This window comes from Chelonia mydas, chromosome 6 (assembly GCF_015237465.2).
Source record: "Chelonia mydas isolate rCheMyd1 chromosome 6, rCheMyd1.pri.v2, whole genome shotgun sequence".
NCBI classification, from domain to species: domain Eukaryota; kingdom Metazoa; phylum Chordata; order Testudines; family Cheloniidae; genus Chelonia; species Chelonia mydas.
In genome coordinates, this window is record NC_051246.2 from 120,568,208 (window position 1) to 120,590,502 (window position 22,295).

A 22,295-nucleotide genomic window follows, 5' to 3' on the forward strand; every position below is an offset into this window, starting at 1 on the left:
TAACCTACAGTGTAATAAAGGAACATTATATAGGCCCAGATTTTTAAAGGTATTTAGGCACTGTGGTGCTCAGCGTTGCAATGCCTAACAGATTTAGGAGTCTAAAATATTTTTCATAAGTGATTTAGGCACTTAGGAGCCTAAAATCCCATTGACAATGGGCTTTTAGGTTCTTAAATCAGTTAATCATTGCAACACTGAACACCACCATGTCTAAATACCTTTAAAAATCTGGGCCTTCGTCCCTAACTTCATATAGAATCACATGCTTACTCACCTTTGCAAATGGTGAACCTTCCCTTTCCTACATGTGCAGGTGTGTTAATTCCTTGTAGGTGATTGGTTGTGGTACACTCTCCCATTCTGGCAACCTGTACCTGCCAATATGCAGCCATCCAGTGGTTGCAACTCCCTGTACAGTCACCTTTTATTCACAGAATCACCCTGTTCTCCTGCATTACAAGCCCTTTGCAGCTGCAAGGGAAGGGTCTGGATTAGTCCCACAGAACTTTGAGAATGCAGAATACTCTTAGCTGCCATCTAGGCAACTTCTGTCTGCTCAACACACAAAGTTCCCTATATCTGTTGACACTATGATGCAATCAATTGGCAAAGCTCCTTCTGTCATCAGCTTCAAGGCATTCATTCTTATTTCCTATGGAAAGCCAAGGAAAATCTCTCAAGTTTCAAAACTGTTTCAGCTAAACAATCCAGCAAAAAAAACCCTAGTAACTGAAATTGGTAAACATTTTTTTGTTGTTGTCTACAAACTACCTAGCAAACATAATACCTAGGGTAATTCCATGCCATGTGGGGAACAGTCCACCTCTCCTCCTGTACATTCGAGCCAGGTTCTGGCAGGTGTTTGTGTAACTGTATTTTCACAAAAAATAAAACATTGTGTCTAAAGCTATTTATTTTATTAAAACCCTACTGAGAGCAAAACCTTCATTTGAGTCTTAAAAATAAAAAATTTCTCAGATGCCTGGGGAAAAGAAGTCTGGTCCTGCCTCCCTCCAAAACCAATCAATCAGGGAGTGTTTTCCTTAGCAGCCTGCCCCAGGGTCCTTTTCACTCCTGGAATCGGAAAGCAGACTATTACCAACAGCTTCTGCTGCAGCGAAGCCTGGTGCCGTGGACCACCTAATGGTGCAGAGTACTTAATTTCTCAGTTGCAGTATAGTAAACATAAATATCCACTCTAAAATGTAGTATGTGCTCTTATATTATACCAAATTATAAACCATGTTTAAGTATGTCACATTTTGGACCTAATTGGGTTGAATGGGAAAGAATGGTTCAAAGGCTGGTAAAATTTAAATACTTATCATAGCATTAGCATGTAAGATTGCAAAGCATTCTGGTTGGGCTTTTTGACAGGGAAGTGTCCTTGATGTGAACATGGGGCTCAGTGGTGTGGAGTTCCTTTTTGGGAAGGTAGGCCTAGGGCTAAGAGGGTCTCACAAAGGACACTCAAAACAAGTGTACATATAATACACATCTTTCACCTTCATCACAGCCAGATTCAACACATCTTAAATGAACTAGAACAGCTATAATATCCTGGTCAAGAGCATCTCCTGCTTTCTATTTGCTGAAACTATGTAAGGCAAGGCTCCTGCCAGCAGTGGAAGCCTCCACTGGCACATCAACACAATTCACACTAGCTTCTTTAGAATTCTAGTCCTCAAGCCTGCAGGGTGGTGGGACTGCTGACCTCTGACTTCAATACCAGTAAATCCAGTTTTATTCAGCCCTGCAATATCAAGTTGTCTAACACCTGAACTGACTTCTTCTCAGTGATTGGAGGCTTAATTTATGAGCACAATGTCTCAGCTTAAAAGCCACCATAAAGGGAGATGGCATAAAAAAAGATTAGTGTGCTTTACTTATTCATGACTCTTAAATGAAGCTGTTCCCACTCAGAAATCAATACAAGAATAATATTCTAGTATGAGGGGGCTGGAGCAGACCCCCCCCCCCCCGAGAAGAATCCATGTGGTTCTGCTGTGTGGAAGAGAGGCTGAAATGTCTGAATGTGTAGCAAGTGCATACACTCTGCATGGAGCCCAGTTCAGTCGTTCTCTTTTCTGACAGTAGCAGGTATAGGCCCAAGGTTGCTATGCACATCTTTCAGCCCACTGCCATGCATTAGTACGACACAGGGCCAGGTAGCTGTTGGGATGAAGTAGCCTGGTAGAGCAGCTGTAGCCTTTGGAGGAAAATTACTTCTCCTTAGCACACACATCTAGCTGCTTGGGTGGGGCTTTGGGCCCATGGGGCATTATATAGGCTTCATTTACCCAAAGTCCTACACTATTCATCTAAAATAAATAGAGACTGGTCCTCTGGCCAGCCTACTTTGCCAGAAGCCACAAGAGACTTGATTTTATTATCCTTAGGGATACATATGCAGTGAGCTGTGATCCATTTAAAACCAAAGTATAACTCCCCCTTAAGGATGCAGCATAAATGAGGGAAGAAGGGAGAACAGCACTGAGGTAGAAATTTTGTTTTAAATTATGTATATATTGCTTAAATGCTCTGATGATGGGTACACAGGAAATCCAAAGATGGGGGAACGAAGTAATTTTCTCAATGCAGAAGTTCTGTAGCATTTCATCATTCCTCTTTTCTTCCCAGTCACTAGAAAACACTGGTGATCAATCCCACAAAATGCCAACGGATCGCTGCGTTCGGCTTACATTGGTCAGCATGGTAAATGATCTGAAAGAAGCCTGGATCAGCGATCACCCATATCTAGCAGTCTGCTACCTTTGGCAATATGCACCCACCTGGGCATGGTGGCTTATGAACAAGATGGGCAAAATAAGAATACAAAACTTCAAGTGTGGAGTGGTAAGCCATTCCTAAGCGGGTGTTTTTGTATATCCTTTCCTCGCTCTGTAGAGAGACTTTAGCCATCAATGTAGGCTGCATTCTGGGTCTGCTGTTCATCTTCCTCCCTGCTTGGTACCACATTTGTACACTACATGAGAATATACAGCCCCATGGGTTATTGCTGTTCAAGCAGCAGAACAGTGAAGTTAGTATGCTTATGACAAAACATTTCACCTCAAATGTATCTAGTCTGCACTGCAGAAATGTAGGTTCAGAGCTGGATACTGAGCAGCTGCTATAGACCTGGCCTGCACTATTCTCTGTCACTACTATAATATTTAAAGTGACTTGAGCAATATATTTGAAATTCAGACAGGCTGACAGTCTCTCACTTCCTTGCAAGTAGGGCTTGTGTCACATACTTTAAGCTGTGTCTGAGACAAAAGCCTCATTTTAGGCAGAAAAACCTGTATTAAGCACTCTAAAGCCAAGCAGCAAAAGTTTCATGTGCACACTTAAAGCTGTCCTCCTGCACAACGGTATTGTCAGTATCTGATCACATACTAATACAAGTAGAATGAGATTTTTTTTAACTCTGTCTTGTGTGAAGGATTTCCAAATCTAAATGAAATAGAAAATGGAGGAAAACATTGGTTAAAAGGTGTTGTGTTCTCATTATTACAGGATGCTGATGTCTCCTACTCTCAAAAGAAGAAAGCTTGAGGAGAAACCTGCACAAAACCCCACTAAACCAAACTAGTAACTGTACCTGGGGGAGTGTTCTGTCCTCTGTTCATCTTTGCAAGTTAAGGCCTTTTTTAATTATTCCTTACTTTTTTTGCTATCATGTAATCTGACAACTGCAACCTAATGTCATTGTAAGAACATTTATTGAATAAAAGCATGTCTCTAAACATATCTGCTTTACTTTTGCAGGGCCTTCTATAAAGTCATTCTTTAGGTTTATAAAAACTATGGTAGGAGGACAGGAACCCTATTGTGATCTTTCCGCTGCCATGAATTTACCCAATAAGCTACTTGATCTTGTTTCCACCATTCTCACACCTTACAGACCCCACCCACCAGCCCAGATTCTTCCCTTCCCGGAGCCTAAAGTCCCTAGCCACTGGTTGCACCCTGGGCTGACATTCAGGACCAATGTCAACCAATGCATGAAGGGGAAGAGTGTTTATTGCTTGTAGGGGCTGCTCTGGAAGGGCAGCTCTGGGGCTGGATAACTTGTGCACACATCTGATTAGTCTGGATAGGAGGGGATGCAGCAGGCTCGTGGCTTTCCCCATAGCCCTGCGTTGTTTAGGGGAAGGCACTTCCCCTCTCTACATCAGGGAGGGGTAATTGTCAGCTGAGTCCTCTCTCCTTTTAGTAGTCTACTCAGGTAGTTAGGGTGAATAGTTCTAAATGCCTCAGCTGTCTTGGACACCAAGTCAGAAACTCCTGCTAGGAGATCTCCTTCCTGTTAGTACGCAGGAAAGTGGAGGAGTCTGACTGCCCTGCTGAAGGGCTTGAGCAGTCAAAGAGATTCAAGTGAAATAGCTTTACACACCTAGATTGTCCAGCAAAGTAGCAGTTCTCAATCAGGAGTCTAGAGGCCACAGGGCCTTAGGGCTGAAGTCCAGTGCCCTATTGCCCTCTATGGGGCTAAAGCTGGGGGCGGAGTTGGGAGGGAGCTGCAGGGGGAGAGGCACAGGGACTGCAAGGGGGAGCCCTCCTGGCACACAGCCCCTAGTTACCCTTCTCCCTGCATTCTGAACTACCCCTCTGCCTGCATACAGCCCCTATAATGGTTTGTTTACACTAGGGCAGGGGAAAGCCTGGAGTAGCTAGTGTGCCTTTCTATAGAACACTTCAAGGCTTCCTTTGTGAAAGGGCAGCAGGTAATATTACATTAAAAAAAATGATATAAAATTATACATTATAACAAGTTCTAAAATATCAAAATACATCAATATATAAAATCAGAATAAAAAATTTCATATAAATATTCATATGTTACACTTTGGTTAATAACAATACAGTTCACTATACTACAATGAGCTGTAACCTGCCTACAAATGCAAGTCACCCCGTCAAGCTATTAAAAAAAAAAAAAGCACCACCACAGTTAGTGGCCAAGAGCTAAGTGGTCTGTTCTCTGAAGTGGAGATCAAGACATGTGGCAGCCACACAGGGAATGGGGTTTAAGTAGTTCCAGCACTGCAAAAACAGATTCTAAAGTTCTTGCCTCCAGCTAGCACCTTGTCTGTGCAAATTAGGTTTCCTTGGTTTGGCAACTGCCATCCAATGCCACTCAATGAGATCTTCATATTTCTAGTTGTACAAATGCAGCATTAGTGTTTGGTTTCCTACTTACAGATAGGAAATACAAAAAACACACCTTACAAATCAACAGCCTACAACAAAGGCACATGGAGAGATGCAGATGAATAAACTGGGTAGCCAAGCGGTGGGTCTGCTGCTTGCACAGTAAGGTTTCTCAGAAGGATTGGGTGAGCTTGTATACTGTAGCGTTCTTCATCATCATTGGTAGCATACAGCAGCTCCCATGAAAGATTTGCCCATTGACCTCGGACAGCTTCGTCGTTGAGCTTCCCAACCTGCACTAACAATTCCTGAAGGGTAAGCACTCTCCCAGTGTAAACTCCCTTTGAAAGAAAAAACATTTAATTTTCAGTACACTAATAGAATTCAGACAAATAAAAATGTTTCAGTTACAGAGCATAAAGGGAATAGTTAGCATCATTCTGGGTACTGTCTTTTTAAAACTGCCTCTTCCATAATTTCAACAACAGGTTGAGACTGCAATTTAGTAAGCGAGACTTTCAACACTGCAGTGCCTTGAACCAAATAATGTCACATGCCCTGGTCCCCTCACAATATTTAGTGTAAGATGAAAGGCGTATAGGCCTCTAGATTATGCTGTTGCATATAATTAACTAGAACTGTTGAATCTTTAATGGCCGAATGCTTGAATATCCCCATGTCATAGTTAACAAATGCTGCTGCGTTTGCAGAACAGCTGTCTAGCAATTTGCAGCAGTACTAACGCCAAATTTTGTCAAGCATTCATTTGTTCTTTGGATGTAAAGTTCTCTGTAAAGTCTTGGAAGTAAGACACACATTAAAATAATGAGCAGTGGAAAAAACACATTAATGTTGCTTGCTAGCATTCCCCCCCTTACCATGTTAGGATCATGTCCCAAAGAAAAAAGGTATGGCTTTTCCTGCAAAACTGCTTGTTGCCACTCAATATCTGATACTAAACCAATGTACCAGTCACTTTCATATTCTTCCAGATAGTTAATCAGCTCTTCGAAGTTCTCTACTGGACCCAGGCTTGCTTTGTCAACCATGAGCTTAAACGTATATCTGAAAGATGTATAACAGAATGCCTAGAGTAAGTACACACTTCAGAGAGAGGGACAAAGCAGTTATCAAAAGCAATGTAGCTATGATAACCCACTTACAGGTTGTTATAGTTGTTTCAATTAGCTCAAACATTGGCACTATTGATTGATCATGGAAAATGCAAAATACTTAATTTCAGAACTAATTTGCTATACTATTTGGCAATGAATATGGTGACTTACGGTCACTTAGCTAGCATATCTCTCTTCACTACATATAGTTTAAAGCCAACTCTGAAAGCATAAATGCTCTCTTCCGACAGAGTTATGCTATGTTTTATAATGTGCATGGCTTTTTACCTGAATGCTTTCAGTGCTAGTTGGAACAGCTCTGGTTTTCCAGTTAGCCAATCCAAACCAACACACCAGGGGATGCCACCAGTGTATGCTCTAAATACATGACTAGGAGCAGGAACTGTATTGTCTAGTCCAAACAAACCAAAACAACAAGACAATACACCATGGACGTACAACTCTTTCAAAGCTTTGTCTTTAGTTATGTCATCAAGTAAATTGGAAGGTTTTTCTTTCAAATGAAAAAAATCCAGTTGACTCAAAACAAAATGGTACCAGTCTTCTGGAAACCTCTGCCTCATCTCATTGAGTTTGGAAGTAGGTATGGGTGCAGTTCTCCACTCTTCGGGTATGCTTAGCAACTCAGAGTAGGAGCAGCTAAACGCAACTAAAGGCAAGTTTACAACTTCCTGCTTCTTTCCTTTGTCTACAGCAGGGAGGCCAAGCACAACAGCTTTGTAGAGTTTATCTTCAGGGGCTGTCTCCTGCAGAGCGCCAACTGCGCTCTCCATTTCTACTGACCCTGGAACAGACAAAAGTGTTCGAGCCATTGGAAGCTGCACCAAGGTCTCTTTTCTTTCTCTTGTTCTGCTGGGCTCAAGATCAAAAAGATCACTATCATCGGTCCAATCCGCAATTGTATCTACACTAAAGCTATCTTCATCCTTTATGGGCCTGGGCTTTTCTACTGCACTGTCAAATGCATTGGGCTGGGTTAATGGAAATGACCCTTCTTCGTTCTTGGTTGTTTTGTCCAGCTTCTCACACATTTTTGATTTTTTATAGCAGTACCGGACAAGTATCCATACAAGCACTTTAAGGAAATCATCTTTCAGTTGCTTTAAGTTCTCATGTGAATCAATGATCCCAGACAAGACATTCCTGGCATCAGAATACAGTCTCACAGGTAGAGTGGTACAAGGGGTTAAAATGTTTCCAAAATGATGATTGAGAGAGAAAGTCTCTGCATGCTCCTGGTGTTCAAAGGCCATTTCAAAAACTTCATCCACTCTGTGTGCTTCAGCAGTGTGGCAGGAAGTTTCCTGCAATTCTAGCCCCTATAGCACAAATGGGAACAAGTCATCTTTGCTCTTTGGCTGTACAAGCAATGCTAACGAATACTATTTTCTTATTATTAAAAATTATTCCCAGCAATTGAAGAGAGACTTCCATTTCTAATATTTCTGGCACCACTGAAGCAAAGATTTTTTTATAGCACCCATCATAGTATCTAAGATTGACTACAGATGTTAAATACAGACATGATAAATCTGAACTTTCTTTAGAACCTTGCATTTTATTTGCCATGTTACCTTTGCCCCTTACAGATCAACTGTATATGGTTGTTTTTTTAAAAAAAGTCTGTAGCCACAGGATGAGTGATATTGTACTTCCATACTTGCTAATCTAGTAGGTTCTCCCCCCACCCCCAACTTCTTCTATGTCATAACTTGCTTATGTGCTTCAGATTGTTTCAAATGTATTATTACAGACTTAATGGTGCAACACAAAAGACCCTATCAGTTGCAAAACTAAATTAGTTACGCACCCAAAATATGTTAACCTTATGTAACGTAAGTTGTGTTACTTGTGCTATTACAGGAAGTTATACAGAAACAAATGTGTGTTTCCAAAACATGACTAGGTAAGTTTTCAGTAAATATTCACCTTAATATTAACACAGCAGTATGTGAAGCCTCTTTCTAGTACTAATATCCACATCAGTCTGTCCTGAAAACGGCACAAGAAGTGTGATCCAGGTAAAGAGAGACCTAAAAAAGATGCAGAAAAAGTTAACTTTTACTGTTGGATTCTGTTAAGGTTTCTTCTGTACATTGAGGAAACCATTGCAAAGACACTCTTGTATGAAAGTTTGTGGCCTGTGATGTGCTAGGCTGTTGCAAGGGCATTTACACAGCAACACTGATCCTGCCAGAACCAGTTTGGGTTGGCCTAGCACAGCACAGGTGTTGCTTCAGTGGCTTCCTGATGTACATATCCCAGAGTGCCCGCAACTGTTACTAGCTGGAGCTTTGGGGCAACTTGCCAATATGAGGCATTGCCTGGTGGAATGGGGTTAGAACTAGGGCAGTTGCAATGCTTGTGGTTTCCTCTTGCAATATGAAGAAACTATTGTAGACTACACTGGTTGAGCTGGAGACCTATTCCTGGATATTACAATCAGCTGGAACAACCAGAACTTGTAAAATATCTTGAAATACTTGGTGAATTTGTGTACACAGAGAGCTTTCCAAGCACTGCTTTTTGCCATACTTTCTTCGGTATAGATTGAGCCTTTGTGCATTAGCATCTACAACTTTAGTTAGATTATGGACTGCTGCTTATATTACACTACTTTGTGTCAGGTCAAGAGTAGAAACCAAAGCAAGTAAGGTGCAAATCTGGATCCAAATAGCGTCCAGAACAATGACTATAGTACATTCTGAAACACTTAGGTAGTGTAAATAGAAATGATGAGGCAAGCTGGGAAAAGTTAGTGGAAACCAAGTTAATTTTCTTGCCTACACGATTACGTATATACATAAGCTGTAGAATACTACTACAATGCATGTCTATAGAATCTTTCAGCAGAGCATCTCAAAGTGCTTTCCAAACATTAATTCAGCTTCATGACAACCTTGAGATGTTAACCTTTTTACAACAGGAAAATGAAGTAAGTGGCTTGGTCCAACATCACACAGTTGTGTCTGGGACACAGCAAGGAACAGAACTGTGGGGCATGAAGACAGAGGGAGCCACAGATAAAATAAGTGAGAAATGGCAAAGGAGTGCAAGGTACTTAAAATACTCCAAAAGGAAGGTGGGAATGGGATGAGAGAGAAATACAGGAAAGGGGGCAGACTTCTTAAAATGTAGGATCATGTTTCTTCTGTTACTCCCCATATCAGCATGGACTGATGATCCTGAAGATTAGAAGAGGAAGGCATGCCTTGCAACTTTTTTCATTAATTCACAATATTTTTTTGCAGCAGCAATGAGCTCTTGAAGGAGTCATATCCAGCATTCCTCAGCCAGTAGAAAGGTCCTATGTTTTCTTGCTTTTGTGAAAAATCAATGTGTATACAAAAGGGAATTCTGAGACTCCCCCAGCAGCACAAGGTCGGCCTGGGGGAAGGAGGAGGAATGCTTCTATGGCATTTTTATTTAAGGATCTCAAAATGCTTTATAAATATCAATTAAACCTCAATCCACCTGTGAGGTATTATCATGCCTTCTTTACAGACACTTAAGCAGATGTTAAGGCCTAAATTTTGCAAGTGTATCCATTTTTGGATGTCCCACATGAAAATCTAATGGACTAATTTTCAGAGGTACTAAGCACCCACAGATCCAATGGAATTTGCTGTTCCTCAGCACCACTAGGTAGAAAAATCAGGCCCTAGATATCAAAAAAACCCGAGGCAACCAAAATTAGTAGGCATTTGAAAATTAAGGCATAAATGACTTGCACACGTCAAGTTAATGGCAATGCTAGCACTTAGAGTCCTGAAATCAAGCTCACTGCTTTAGTCAGTAGATTGCCCTCCCTCCCACAGAAACATCACATTTCTTTCCTCTACTCTCTTTCTGTTTAGATGTAAGAGGGTGATGGTAAACTTGCCGTCTAACTGATTTTCTTAATTCAGACTTTAGATTACAGTCAGCTGTCACTTCTCCAGCACATCTGTGATATTCCAAAACAGGACAGTGCATGTTTGCTGCCAGCACATTGCATCCTCACTCACGTTCAAATCATCTTTGACTTGTACAGTGAATTTTAGTTTCAGAATGTTGTAAAATACAATCAGTAAAACCAGCCATTAGGTTATAGTTAAAATTAAAAATAACCTTATATTCCACTGTGCTAATGAAGTGCACTTTCTTGCTACCATTTTTGCAAAGTTTTTTTTAAATTTGGGCTGTCAAAGCTACTACAAATCCTCTCTGTAGATTATTATTTTTTTTTTAAAATTAAAATAGTGGCACATAGAGCATTATCGTTTCATCTTTAAATGATCTAAGATCCTAACAGGATCCTTGCTTGGAGATGTCCATTCAAAGATTATTCCTTTAAAAAGCAAGTAATTTTTTCTATTTTTTAAAAAAATATTGAATCTGAGGCATGAGTGCCACAACACCTGACTTTCATAGTAGCAATAAGAAAGATGTTCTCTTATTTACTGGCAGAGTGAACTGCGAGTGGGGTTTCTTCTTTTGTGGGGACGCTTCCTACAATTACTTCAAGTCTCTTCAGCCCTTGTACCAAATCCATTGCATAGGTCTGCTGACAAAAGTTTCTGCATTTATCTCTTCCTCCGAAAAAGAGTGACTGAAGTTAGATTCAATTACCTTTGAATACTAAGATGCCTCCCTTACTAGCCATCAGTGTAAGACAGCAAAAGTAAATACTCATAACTTATCAGTGGGGCAACCTGCTCTTGATTATTCTGGTTGTGTGTGCCAAGTGTTTCTCAAAAGAATTTCTTGCAATTTCAGCAATTATGTTTTCTTTGGCGAAGAAAAAAAAAATCTTGGTTTTTGTTTTCTTTTAGTATCATTAAAAAAATAAATACGTCACAATCTTCTGTAAAATTGTAAGGCCAGAAGGGACCATTATGATCCTCTAGTCTCATCTCCTACATAACACAGGCCACAGAATTTGACAAAGTGGTTCATGTATTAAGCCCATAGATTTTAGTTAAGCCTACGTAGATCTTTTAGAAAGACATCTTCTCTTGTTCAGTATAAGGAATACCAAGTGCAACACAGTTTTGCCACCGCTGTGTCATTGTATTAAATCACAGCAGTCTCTATTAAGAGAATGCAGCAAGGTCTGAAACCACCCATTTTTTACTTAGCTGAATAAACCCTGGAACACTGCATTGTTTAAGTTTTAATCTAGGTAGTGAGCACATCTATTTAACATAGAGGTTGCAAATCACAATGTTCTCCAGTAGAGGCTACACAGATTAAAGCATTTAACTATATTATCTGCAAATTATTTTATACAGCTACAGTTTACCTACCTAGACTACCTGATGCTAGTGCAGACTGCAGTGCAGTGGCCAGACTTGGAACCACCTGCTGATAGTACATGGTATCTGAACAAACACATGCTGTTGCACCCACAGGTCCAGGCCAGCTTCGGATAGGTCTAGGAAACCCAATCAAAAATATTGGTAGAGTGAAGAGCGGCAGCATGGGGGAAGAAAGTAGTGCAGAGACAGCTATGAAGGCCAGTACAATTGGGAAGAAAACAATGTTGAGTGTTATTAAGGTTGCAGTAGATTTCCGACGTTGCTTTTTCTCTGTCCATGATGTCAAGAGAACAGCTACAGCAAACTGCAGTTTTGAGATCAACTGAAGTAATCGATCCCGAATGACACCAGCCTGTTGAGATACATACAATAATCAAATATTTTTCTTAGGTATCTGGTCACATTCAGCATTGTTAGAGCTTTCAGGTTTACATAATGTTAAGTGCACTAAATAAAACTAATTATTAAACCAAGAGAAAATCCATGCCTACAGAGTTTCAGTCTCCATATCCATAAGCCCTGAGCCCTAATTTTGGAAGAAGTGGGGAAGAAAAGAATGGGATGCAATAGCTAGCTGCTTAATCAAAATTAAAATTAGGTTTACCAGTAAGAGTCTGATTCCTGTATCAAGGCTTCTGTTCCACCACACATCAGTATTAAATAGCAACATCTGCACTATCGATACAATCACCATCTCCAACAGGGCATTCTCTGTATTTTGCCAAACCTAAAACAGAGACTGATTATTTGTTGTACCAAGCATCTGCCCTTTCTCCCTCTTCTTGACCTGGAGTATTTCTTCCAAGTCACTTCTTATTTCTTTTGGAAAAAGTTTCTTCTACAAGGTAACAAATTAGAAAAATTTAAAATTACCATTCTAAAGGTTCTGGTGAATCCAATGCAAACAGATACAGAATGAAGACCTTGTAGGGAACTGTCTAATGAAAGAAATGCTATCATAGCAAATGGAGACACTGCAATTAAAAAAAAAGAAAAAAGAAAAAAAAAAAGAAAACATGAGAGAAACATCAATGTTTTTTCTTTGCAGTGTCTACCAAAGTCCATAAATTGGCTCCAGATCCTGCAATGAGCTCATTGCAGAATGGAAATCTTAGTTTGTGAATGGGAATTGCCACCACTAAGCCAGTAATTTTTTTGTGAACTTCCCTCTCCCCCTCAAAAAAAAAAAAAAAAAAAAAAAAAAAGTAGTTAAAATTAGGTGGCATTTTCACACAAAGGGCCCATTCCTGCAAGCGCTTATGCCCATGCTTAACTTGTGATTAGTCTCTCTGAAGTTAATGGGAATACTCAAATGAGTGAAACATGTGAATAAGCACTCCAAGATTATGTCCCAAAACTAGTAGATCTACACAAACTCAATTTGGGCCAAATTTTGGTTCCATTGAAGAGAGTGGAAAATATGCTATTGACTTCAATGGAAGTAGGATTAGGCCTTTTATTAGGAAGTTGCAAGGAACAAATATTTTGATGGACTTCCAGAGTCAATTCAGTTTTCTTTTAGAACTATTTTATTAAAGTTACAGCAAAGATTTTCAAAAGTGGCCAGTTCCAATTTTTGGATTCCAAACCTACACTCCTTAAAGGGGGGTGGTTTTCAGAAAGCACTGAGCACCCATACTCTGAAAGTCAGTCCCTCAAATTGAGCACCCTAAAATTCATGCACCCTAGATCACTAGTCACTTCTGAAAATCTGAACCCATTAATTGTGCATGCAAGGCTAAAAGTAAAACTTGAATGAAAACTAAGCCATTTAAATCTTCTTAGCACATACATTTTAACTCACATACAGAAATGTTATTGCCATGTTTTAATCTTCCTTTAATCTTTAATCATCTTACATATAGTACATAGAAGGTATTCCTACCTAGTGTTAGTAAAATCCTTCTGACAACACCAACTTTCATAAGCCTTCTTTGCATCTCCATGAAAACAGTCACAGTCCTGACATCCTTTGGATAAAAAGGGTTTCGGAAGATTCCAAACAAGTACACTCCCTGAATCTCTCTAAGAATCCATATAACTATAAGTAATATGATCAGAATGTAACTCACTATAGCCTGGGGACTGGCTTTGGAAAATGCTGAAAAACCAGCAAAGTGATGCAGCAAGCTGGCTTCTATAAGAGCCAATGTCAAGACAGTCAAATAGAAAAAGAATTCCCTCCATCCAAAGTGTATCCTAGGATCACTGGACTTAGAGCACTTAGACTTGTTGGAAGCTAAATGGCTGATCATGGTGTGCTTGAAGGCTAGACCAATCTCACTTAGGTTAAGACTGAGTATGAACCCAAATCCAGTCATGAAGAGGACCACACCAACAGCGCTGGGAATGAAATATGATGCTATAGCTGTTCCAGCAGAAATGAGAAACATTACTAACAACCTGCGAAGGAGAGAAAAAACAAAAAGATTTGATTGAAAAGAAAAAAGGTTACAAAACTACAATGTTATATTTGATCATTATGTCAATAAAATTTACCTTGTATTACTTGACATGGGTGAACCTCCTAGGCCAAACTCCAACACTTGTTCCATTCCCCATAGAAAAAGTGCATCAAGTGGGGGCAGAATCCCCAATGCCCATAAAAATGGCAAAAATAGAAATATGATGTGCAAAATCTGGTTTGTCTGTTCTAAAACTGGCATGTTAACAGTAAACCTGGATGAAAAAGGAAATGTATTTGACTCCTATGAAAGGAAGATACCGTATGTATAGATTTACTTCAAGTTTAACACACACGATAAATCCAGAAGTATAAAAGTTATGTATCCCATATTCAAATGTCAGAATAGTCCGACTTTTTTAAAAAAAACAACACACACAAAAATAAATATACTTAAATTAATGCCTGAACATTATCAGACTGACAACAACTAGAAGCCCAAATTTCGAATTGGTATCTAAATTTTTCTGAAGTTCACAGTGTTTTGATCTATAATTCCAAATCAGGCCTATCTCAAATTTAAAAGTACTATATTTGGTACAAATTATTTTAAGACATTTAAAAGCCGTAAAAATATATTTCTTGAAAACTAATCCTTAAAAGGACAGTGAGGCAAACAGCTACTTCCAATAGTACTGAATTTAAGACTGAGGGTGACCATTTTAACTATGCTAACCTTATAACTTCTTAGTCTCCCGCCTAACTTTTCTTGAAAGCTATCAAGTTCTTAATTTTCTATAAAAGCAAAAGAAAAGCATTAAGTTCTATTGTTTAATTTTCTAGGCTTCTTCTGGATTTTTCAAATTGACTGACATCTCTAATATAAATCTTTCAGGAGAGTTATTTCATAGCATCTACCAACAAACTGCATACATAAGCCAACATTAAAGTTATATAAACATTATAGACGTTTACCTGTGTGCAAGATCCACTGCAATAAAGACAAAAATATAGAAAGGTCTCATCAGAGCAGTAATTTCATAAGTATCCAGTGCTTGAAAAGTAGCTGTCTCTGTAGCTGTGTTTATGATTAAAGAATATTCTCCTATACAAATAGTTACCCATCCAAACACAAAGATCACAACAGTTCCTCCAATGTTACTATACAGCAAGGTTATTCTGTTTGGCAGCAAATACCAAGTTCCCAACCCACACATTACCCCAGCAAGAAACGAATGAAATACAGTGTTGACGATATATTTCTTGCCTGAAATAATAAATTTAACTGTCTCTGAACCCACACAGCTGGAAAATTCATACTCATCTTCATCCCTTAGGGTATTCTGAATTTGCATTCTTTCTACTGTCACTGTTTTCTGTCTTGCGTTCAGATTTGTCATCTGGAGAATAAGTGCTGTAACAAGCATTAGTCCTCCTGAAAGTGCTGCAGTGTAATAGTCTTTCATAATGTCTAACTGGTACAAAAGTGTTCCTATTCCTCCCAAAACCCATGGTGTCAGGAAAAGAATGATCTGATTCACATATATGTAAGGAGGCGCACAATAGCCTAATTTAAACCGGGGACCTCCCAAAACGGTCTGTGGAAAGCGCTTCAAGAAGAACTCCTGTTTGTAATCATTCAGGAGAGGAACATCTGGACCCATTCTTATTACTCAGGAATCTTGGATGAGTCCCATCTTTCCTGTAGCACAACAGCAGCAGATAAAGAAAAATAAGATAGTGTTACTAAATGCCATATTCAAAACTTCACAAGTAGGCAATAAAGATAATTGTTTTGTCCTGTTTTCATTTCTAAAATCATAGTGAATTTGCACGTTAATAATTTCAGTAGACATCTTCTATCCTACTTGCAGGATATGCTGAACTTTAAGGACTATAAGTAAACTATTAAAATGGGAAAAAACTTTACAACATATTTTTAAAGACAGAATATACTGACCATTGCAGAACTTATGTGAAGAATTATGGGACTAATTTAACATGGCCTCTACTCTTTGGAGTTAATAAAATGAATTGTTTACCCTCACAACAGAGCACGTGTCGAGAATTGAAATTTACATCTGGCCCCATTCCAGCTTATGATTTAAGCCTCTATCCTCCAAGGACTTCCAAATGGGAAGCCACCCATGTCCAGGAGGAACCTCTTCAATCTCAATAAGGACCCATGTGGGTGCAGGGGTTCCACATTGAGTTCCTTGTAAAATTAGGGCTGTCTAGATCAAACATATAACATCTTAACTGTAAAAATAAATAAATAAATAGTGGCATCAAAGCCCTTTTCAGTTACCCTGATGCTTAGGAGACCTACTCATTGATCAGGACCCAGTTGTGCTTGGCACTTCATAAACACAGAACAAAAAGATGGCCCTTGCCCAAAGAGCTTACGATCAAAGTATAAGACAAGAGATAGATGGGGAAGTACAAGTAAACAATGCGACAATATTGGTCAGCATGATGGGCAGTAGCCTCAGCACACCACTAGCCTAATTGTTGTCAGTGTTTTTGTAGGCATGGCAAACAAGAGTTTTAAGGAGTACAATGAGGTCGCTTTGTGGATGTTTATGGGGAGCTCCATGCAACAGCAAGGGACAGCATGGGAGAAAGCACAAGGTGCTTGTTTGAAAATTTAATAAGTAGACAATGAATGCCGTTGGCTGACATACCCTCTTTCCCATCTGCAATGCGAAAGAAAAAAAACTGAAGACCTAATTGTAACAGGCACAACATGTATTCAGCATATGCTAAACTTGTGGCACTCTCTAAGGTGCCACAAGTACTTCTTTTCTATTTACAGGTTTGTTGCTTCCATTTGGATTTTTTCTGGGCCAACTGTGAATTTAGGTAGACATCCAAAAAGAATTATTACTCAAAGGGTAAGGAAACTTTCAAAAGGAGAGTATCTTTGTACTCTACAAACGTAATGAGAGAGCAAAACACATATTTATCTTACTAAAAGAAAAGGAGTACTTGTGGCACCTTCGAGACTAACAAATTTATTTGAGCATAAGCTTTCGTGAGTTACAGCTCACTTCATCAGATGCATGCCGTGGAAAATACAGTGGGGAGATTTATATACACAGAGAACATGAAACAATGGGTGTTACCATACACCTGTAATGAGAGTGATCAGGTAAGGTGAGCTATTACCAGCAGGAGAGCAGGGGTAGTGTGGCTAATGTGATTAAGCCCTATGATGGTGTCCCCTGAATAGATATGTGGACACAGTTGGCAACGGGTTTTGTTCACATCAGCCACACTATCAGAGGCTCATTCACCTGCACATCTACCAATGTGATATATGCCATCATGTGCCAGCAATGCCCCTCTGCCATGTACATTGGGCAAACTGGACAGTCTCTACGTAAAAGCATAAATGGACACAAATCAGACTTCAAGAATTATAATGTTCAAAAACCAGGCGGAGAACACTTTAATCTCTTTGGTCACTCGATTACAGACCTAAATGTGGCAATTCTTCAACAAAAAAAACTTCAAAAACAGACTCCAACGAGAGACTGCTGAATAGGAATTAATTTGCAAACTGGATACAATTAACTTAAGCTTGAATAAAGACTGGGAGTGGATGGGTCATTACACAAAGTAAAACTATTTCCCCACGTTTATTCCCCCGACCCTCCCACTGTTCCTCAGACGTTCTTATCAACTGCTGCAAATGGCCCACCTTGATTATCACTACAAAAGGTGTCGCCCCCCCTCCACTGGTAATAGTTCACCTTACCTGATCACTCTCCTTACAGTGTGTATGGTAACACCCACTGTTTCATGTTCTCTGTGTATATAAATCTCCCCACTGTATTTTCCACTGAATGCATCCGATGAAGTAAGCTGTAGCTCAAGAAAGCTTATGCTGAAATAAATTTGTTAGTCTCGAAGGTGCCACAAGTCCTCCTTTTCTTAATGTGGATACAGACTAACACGGCTGCTACTCTGATCTTACTGATCCCAGAAGCAAGGATCTTGAGGCAACAGACAGGAGTACTCAGTCTGAGGGCCTGGTTAGAAAACAGGACTCAGAAAAAACTACTGTGTAGCGACTCACTATTTTTGTTTTAAAAACATACCTGTGAGCGTAGCTAGAAGATTTAATGCAGAAAGTGTTTTATACTAGCTACCTTCTATCTGACAAGTAAACTGCACCCCATTTTTAACAGCACTACAGGTGTAGTAAAAACAAATGTGCTAATGCCACTGACATGTATCCTCTCACTACTGTATTTAATACTTGTAAGGGCTTTAGTGCACAATGTATAGTTTACATTCACCAAGGAAACAGTCACATGGTCTGCAAGCATACTCTGGGCATCACAACATTCCGTCAGAAATAATGGAAATGAGAGGCACCCAGATACTCTAAATTAGTGTTACTGGCCAATAATTTGCATTTTCTCTAAAAGATATTAGGCTAAATCAACACACAATACTCAGTAATAAAATGTAGAGCCATGAGGTACTGTTGATCTGCTGCCCTTATAACACAGAGCACTCTCTCCATTGTACTGTACGTTTCTTTCTTCTATTGTAACTTTGCATGTTATTGTGTTACTTGCATTCTCATGCAACTGAGGTGAAAACAGCAATCATATCTGAAAGCAACTAAAATGTAATGTGGAAATACTGCCAATCATACAGATATTGGATAGGGCATTCATTACAATCAGTTCTACAGTTTGTAAATGCAATACGGACACACCATAGTAAAAATGTTCTAAAAGTACACTAAAAAAAAGTACATTCTAAGCTTGCTCACAAGTCACTGAAACTTTATAAATAGAATGTTTTAAAGTGCTGTGTGTGCAATGGTGCCAGGTTAAAGAGAGTTTGATAGGTAAAAAATTGTGGGGGCATGTAAAGGAGAGAAATTCAGTTTTAAAAGGAAACATAAACCAAGGTAAAGTTTTACTTTTTTTATTTTTTAAATAAAATTTCCCTGGCAGCTGTGATTTTACTGTTTCCCTACAGTGTTATTTGTTTCAAGTTTAGTCTGAGTTGTTTCTAAGTATATATTTGCTAAATCATAAACAAAGTATTAACCAATAAAACATATTTAACAATGTTTTATTTGTTAAATAAACATATTTAAACTACAAGTTTTGCATAAATAATAGACATACTTGCGTAAAATTTAAAATCTGTGTGTATAAATGAGACAGTTCTCCTACCTGAGTGCAATGCAAAACAGAAGCATTGTAAGGCACGATAAAAAAAAAGCAATAAACATATTTATAAGAGAAATCAGAGACTAAGCCCAACAAATATGGGAAACCATGTAATCTTAAATACCTCTATCTGACCTGAGTTGATAAATATGTTGGTGCCAGATTTTCAAACAGGAGCTTACATATGTATAGTTACCTCTGCACGAGTCCCAGCAAAAGTAATTGTTTGCAGGGTCTGCCCTTAGTTTGCATTTCTGAAGTAAATGGACAGTTCTAGATTGACCACATTGCCTGGTTACCCCGCTGGCCTGGGTGACAACAGTCACATCAAACATAAGTTACCTTTCTCCACTTTCAAATCCCTTCATGGCCTAACTCCAGCCTACCTATTTTCTCTCTTTCATTACTGAAGCATCAACTCCTACCTCTGATCAGCCCATGATGTCATTTGTTAAACTATCATGTTTTCTCCCAGGCTGTCCCGCATCTGGGAGAAGTATCCCACAAAATACCTGCAAATATCTGCAAGCTACCTCATTAGCCTCTTCTGCTATAATGCCTACAAAAAAAAAAAAAAAAAAAAGACAATAGGTAGGCCACTGGGGTGCTAACACCACTGCCTATCATACTGATCAATATTGTCTCATTGTTTCCTTGTACTCCCCCAATCTGTATCCATCTGTTGTCCCTTGTCTTATACTTTGATTGCAAGATCTTTGGGGGGTTGCAGCTTTTTGTTCCGTTTGTACTAGCACAGTGGGCTCCTAGGTACTACTAAGATACAAACAACAACAATCGGGCATAACCAGGGTAGTTCTACACCTATATTTCTCAGTTGCTTATATCATCCCCATTACCTGAACACCATTAAATCTTTTAAAGTGTTTATCCTCACAATATCCCTCTGAGGTAGACGTGTGTTATCCTTATTTTACAGGTGGAGAACAGAGGCACAGAGACTTGACCAAGGTCACATAGGAAGTTATTGGTGGAGTCAGGACATGAACCCTAATCTCCCAAGTCCCAAGCTAGTGCCCTATGTATGAGGTCATCCTTCCTTTACAGGGCTTAGACCGTTAAGTGCAGCTTTAAATTTCTTTGAGAGGCTGAAAGGGTGAGGTGAATGAATGCCTACTTCTAATATTTCACAGCAAAACATAGGGTTATATTTGTATAATTTTCATTTTTTAAATTACAAGGCTTGGGGTTATTTAAAAAAGTTATCTTCACAATAAATTAAAATTGTAACTATCTGCTTAGTACAAGCCAGGCCACAATACTCAACACCTCTCATCACAAGAAACTATGAGTCAATAAGATCAACCAACCATAAACAAACAAATAAAATACAGAAAAAATAAACACACCCTTACCCCCAAGCAGAGTTTTAAGCCTGAGAGACTTCAAGAAGTCCACTAATGACTTAATTACTGCTACGAAATTTTCATAGAAGGTGCTCAGATACCATGAGGAGGAGGAGGCAATATAAAACCCTAAAAACAGAAGTAGATTTTGTGCTTCGATTAGCAACTGAGCCTGACAATTTTGGAAGATTGTCAGCTAACACTACAGCTCCATATCTGCATACACACAAACCTCTTGTCACATCAAGGGTCCCCTACAAGGGTTGAACAGCCTTTGTACTAAAAACTAGAAAAGATAAGGTCAAGTCTGTTTAAGTTGAAGTGCCAGGTCCCAGGGTACAGCAAAGCCTTAGTCCTAGGGCCAGCATTCACACCCCACTCTCAGCTCCCACAGCAGCATCCCAAATGTCCTTGGGGGAAGGCACTGTCTCTTTGTTCGGTGTTTGTACAGCGCCTAGCGCAACAGGTTCCTCATCCAGGCCTGGGTGCCCTACCACTGTCTGCAGCAGCCACCCAGCGCAGGGACACAGCCCTTACAAACCCACACAAACCCTGGCACTTTCAGGCTCTCGAACCAGCCCCCGGGCTCGGCCCCAGTGGAGATTGAGGACGGCCATCCCAGCTCGGACCTCGGGGGGCTGGCGAGCCTGACTCCCCACGGCGCTCAGAGTCTCCCCCCACAGCTCATTTGAGGGTGCCCGGGCGCGGGCAGCGCTGAGCCCCGAGGGCAGCAGGCTTGGGGGCAGCACAGGCCGGCCAGCGCCTCTGGGGAAGCCGCGTACCTGGGGCCAGCGCGGGCTGCCCGGCGCCGGGCGGGGCTAGCCCCAGGCTGAGCGGCGGCGGAGCCCCAGCAGCGGCTCGCGGGCCCGAATCCCGCCCGCTGCGCCTCCGTTGGTTTCCACAGGGAACCTAACCGGGGCGGGCGCCGCCGGGCGCGAGATCCCTCCCACTCCGCCGAGGCCGCTGCAGCGAAAAGGGGGCGCGGGGGGCAGACGCGGCGGCAGGGACCGCTCTCGCTTTCTCGGCGGCGGCGGCGCTGGCTCCCGGGCGCCCGGCCCCGCGCGCTGACGGAGCGAGCTGCGTCCCCTTCCCGCCACTCACAGCCGCCGCCGCCGCCATTTTCCCGCCGGAGGCAGCCCTCTGTCCGCGGAAACGGCCCCGAGCCGCCTGCTGCACGCGCCGCACCTTCGTGGCCGGGGGGCTAGTCCCAGGCCGCGGCCGTAGGGTCTGTACAAACAGCAGCTCCCGCGCGCGGGCAGTTTTGGTGGGGCCTCCGCACCCTGGGTGGGTTTTAGCGCTCGTGCTGTTTTTGCGGGGCCGACCCCTTTGCTGCTCCGCCTGCTGAGGTTGGTCACCAGCGGGCACAGGGGGCAGGGGCCTGAGGCTGGGTTCGCCCCATGCAGGGGGATGGGTCTCCCCACAGACACCTGTGCGCTGGGGGGGTTAATGGGGGTGGTGGGCACTGCCTGCTGCCCTGCCTCTGCCAGTCCCGCTCCTCACCTTATTTATGTCATAATGTCCCCTGAGGCTCACTGCAGATGAAGAGCACTCGTCCTAACCAAGCCCTGGTGACTCTTAACACTTAGTTGAACTATACCTTTGTTCCCATCCCACCCTCACAGGTAAGGCCCTGTATAGACCCACTGGTAGCATCTTGGGGCTCTACTCATGAATGAGGATCACATTGTGCTAGGCACTAGAGCAGGGGTTCTCAAACTTCATTGCACTGC

At 41.0% G+C, this 22,295-nt stretch overlaps 2 protein-coding genes across 11 annotated transcripts in view; one reads left to right on the forward strand and one right to left on the reverse strand.

Moving 5' to 3' along the window:
* DHRS7 (dehydrogenase/reductase 7) overlaps positions 1-3,759 on the forward strand; it is a 35,293-nt gene extending 31,534 nt beyond the window's left edge. For all 3 annotated transcript variants that reach the window (XM_027827642.3, XM_043547869.1, XM_037901162.2), the window contains 2 exons: positions 2,644-2,859; positions 3,526-3,759. In XM_027827642.3, the coding sequence (XP_027683443.2) occupies positions 2,644-2,859; positions 3,526-3,564 (255 nt within the window). In that variant the 3' untranslated portion in view covers positions 3,565-3,759. The remainder of the gene's footprint in view (positions 1-2,643; positions 2,860-3,525) is intronic.
* PCNX4 (pecanex 4) lies at positions 734-21,881 on the reverse strand. Of its 8 annotated transcripts, XM_037901159.2 has the most exons (13): positions 21,348-21,652; positions 20,575-20,694; positions 14,979-15,705; positions 14,099-14,278; positions 13,485-14,002; positions 12,473-12,573; positions 12,204-12,326; positions 11,588-11,951; positions 8,229-8,332; positions 6,567-7,618; positions 6,042-6,228; positions 5,237-5,504; positions 734-3,462 (listed from the first exon to the last, which is right to left on the reverse strand). In XM_037901159.2, the coding sequence occupies exons 3-12, from the start codon at positions 15,665-15,667 to the stop codon at positions 5,253-5,255; spliced, it is 3,570 nt and encodes a 1,189-aa protein (XP_037757087.1). In that variant the 5' UTR covers positions 15,668-15,705; positions 20,575-20,694; positions 21,348-21,652; the 3' UTR covers positions 734-3,462; positions 5,237-5,252. The 8 variants fall into 8 exon arrangements, with proteins under 8 accessions (XP_037757087.1, XP_037757084.1, XP_037757082.1 ...); XM_037901156.2 differs by lacking the exon at positions 21,348-21,652 and adding an exon at positions 21,751-21,881 and having other exon boundaries at positions 734-5,504; XM_037901154.2 differs by having other exon boundaries at positions 734-5,504.
* Between the last annotated feature and the right edge of the window lie 414 nt (positions 21,882-22,295).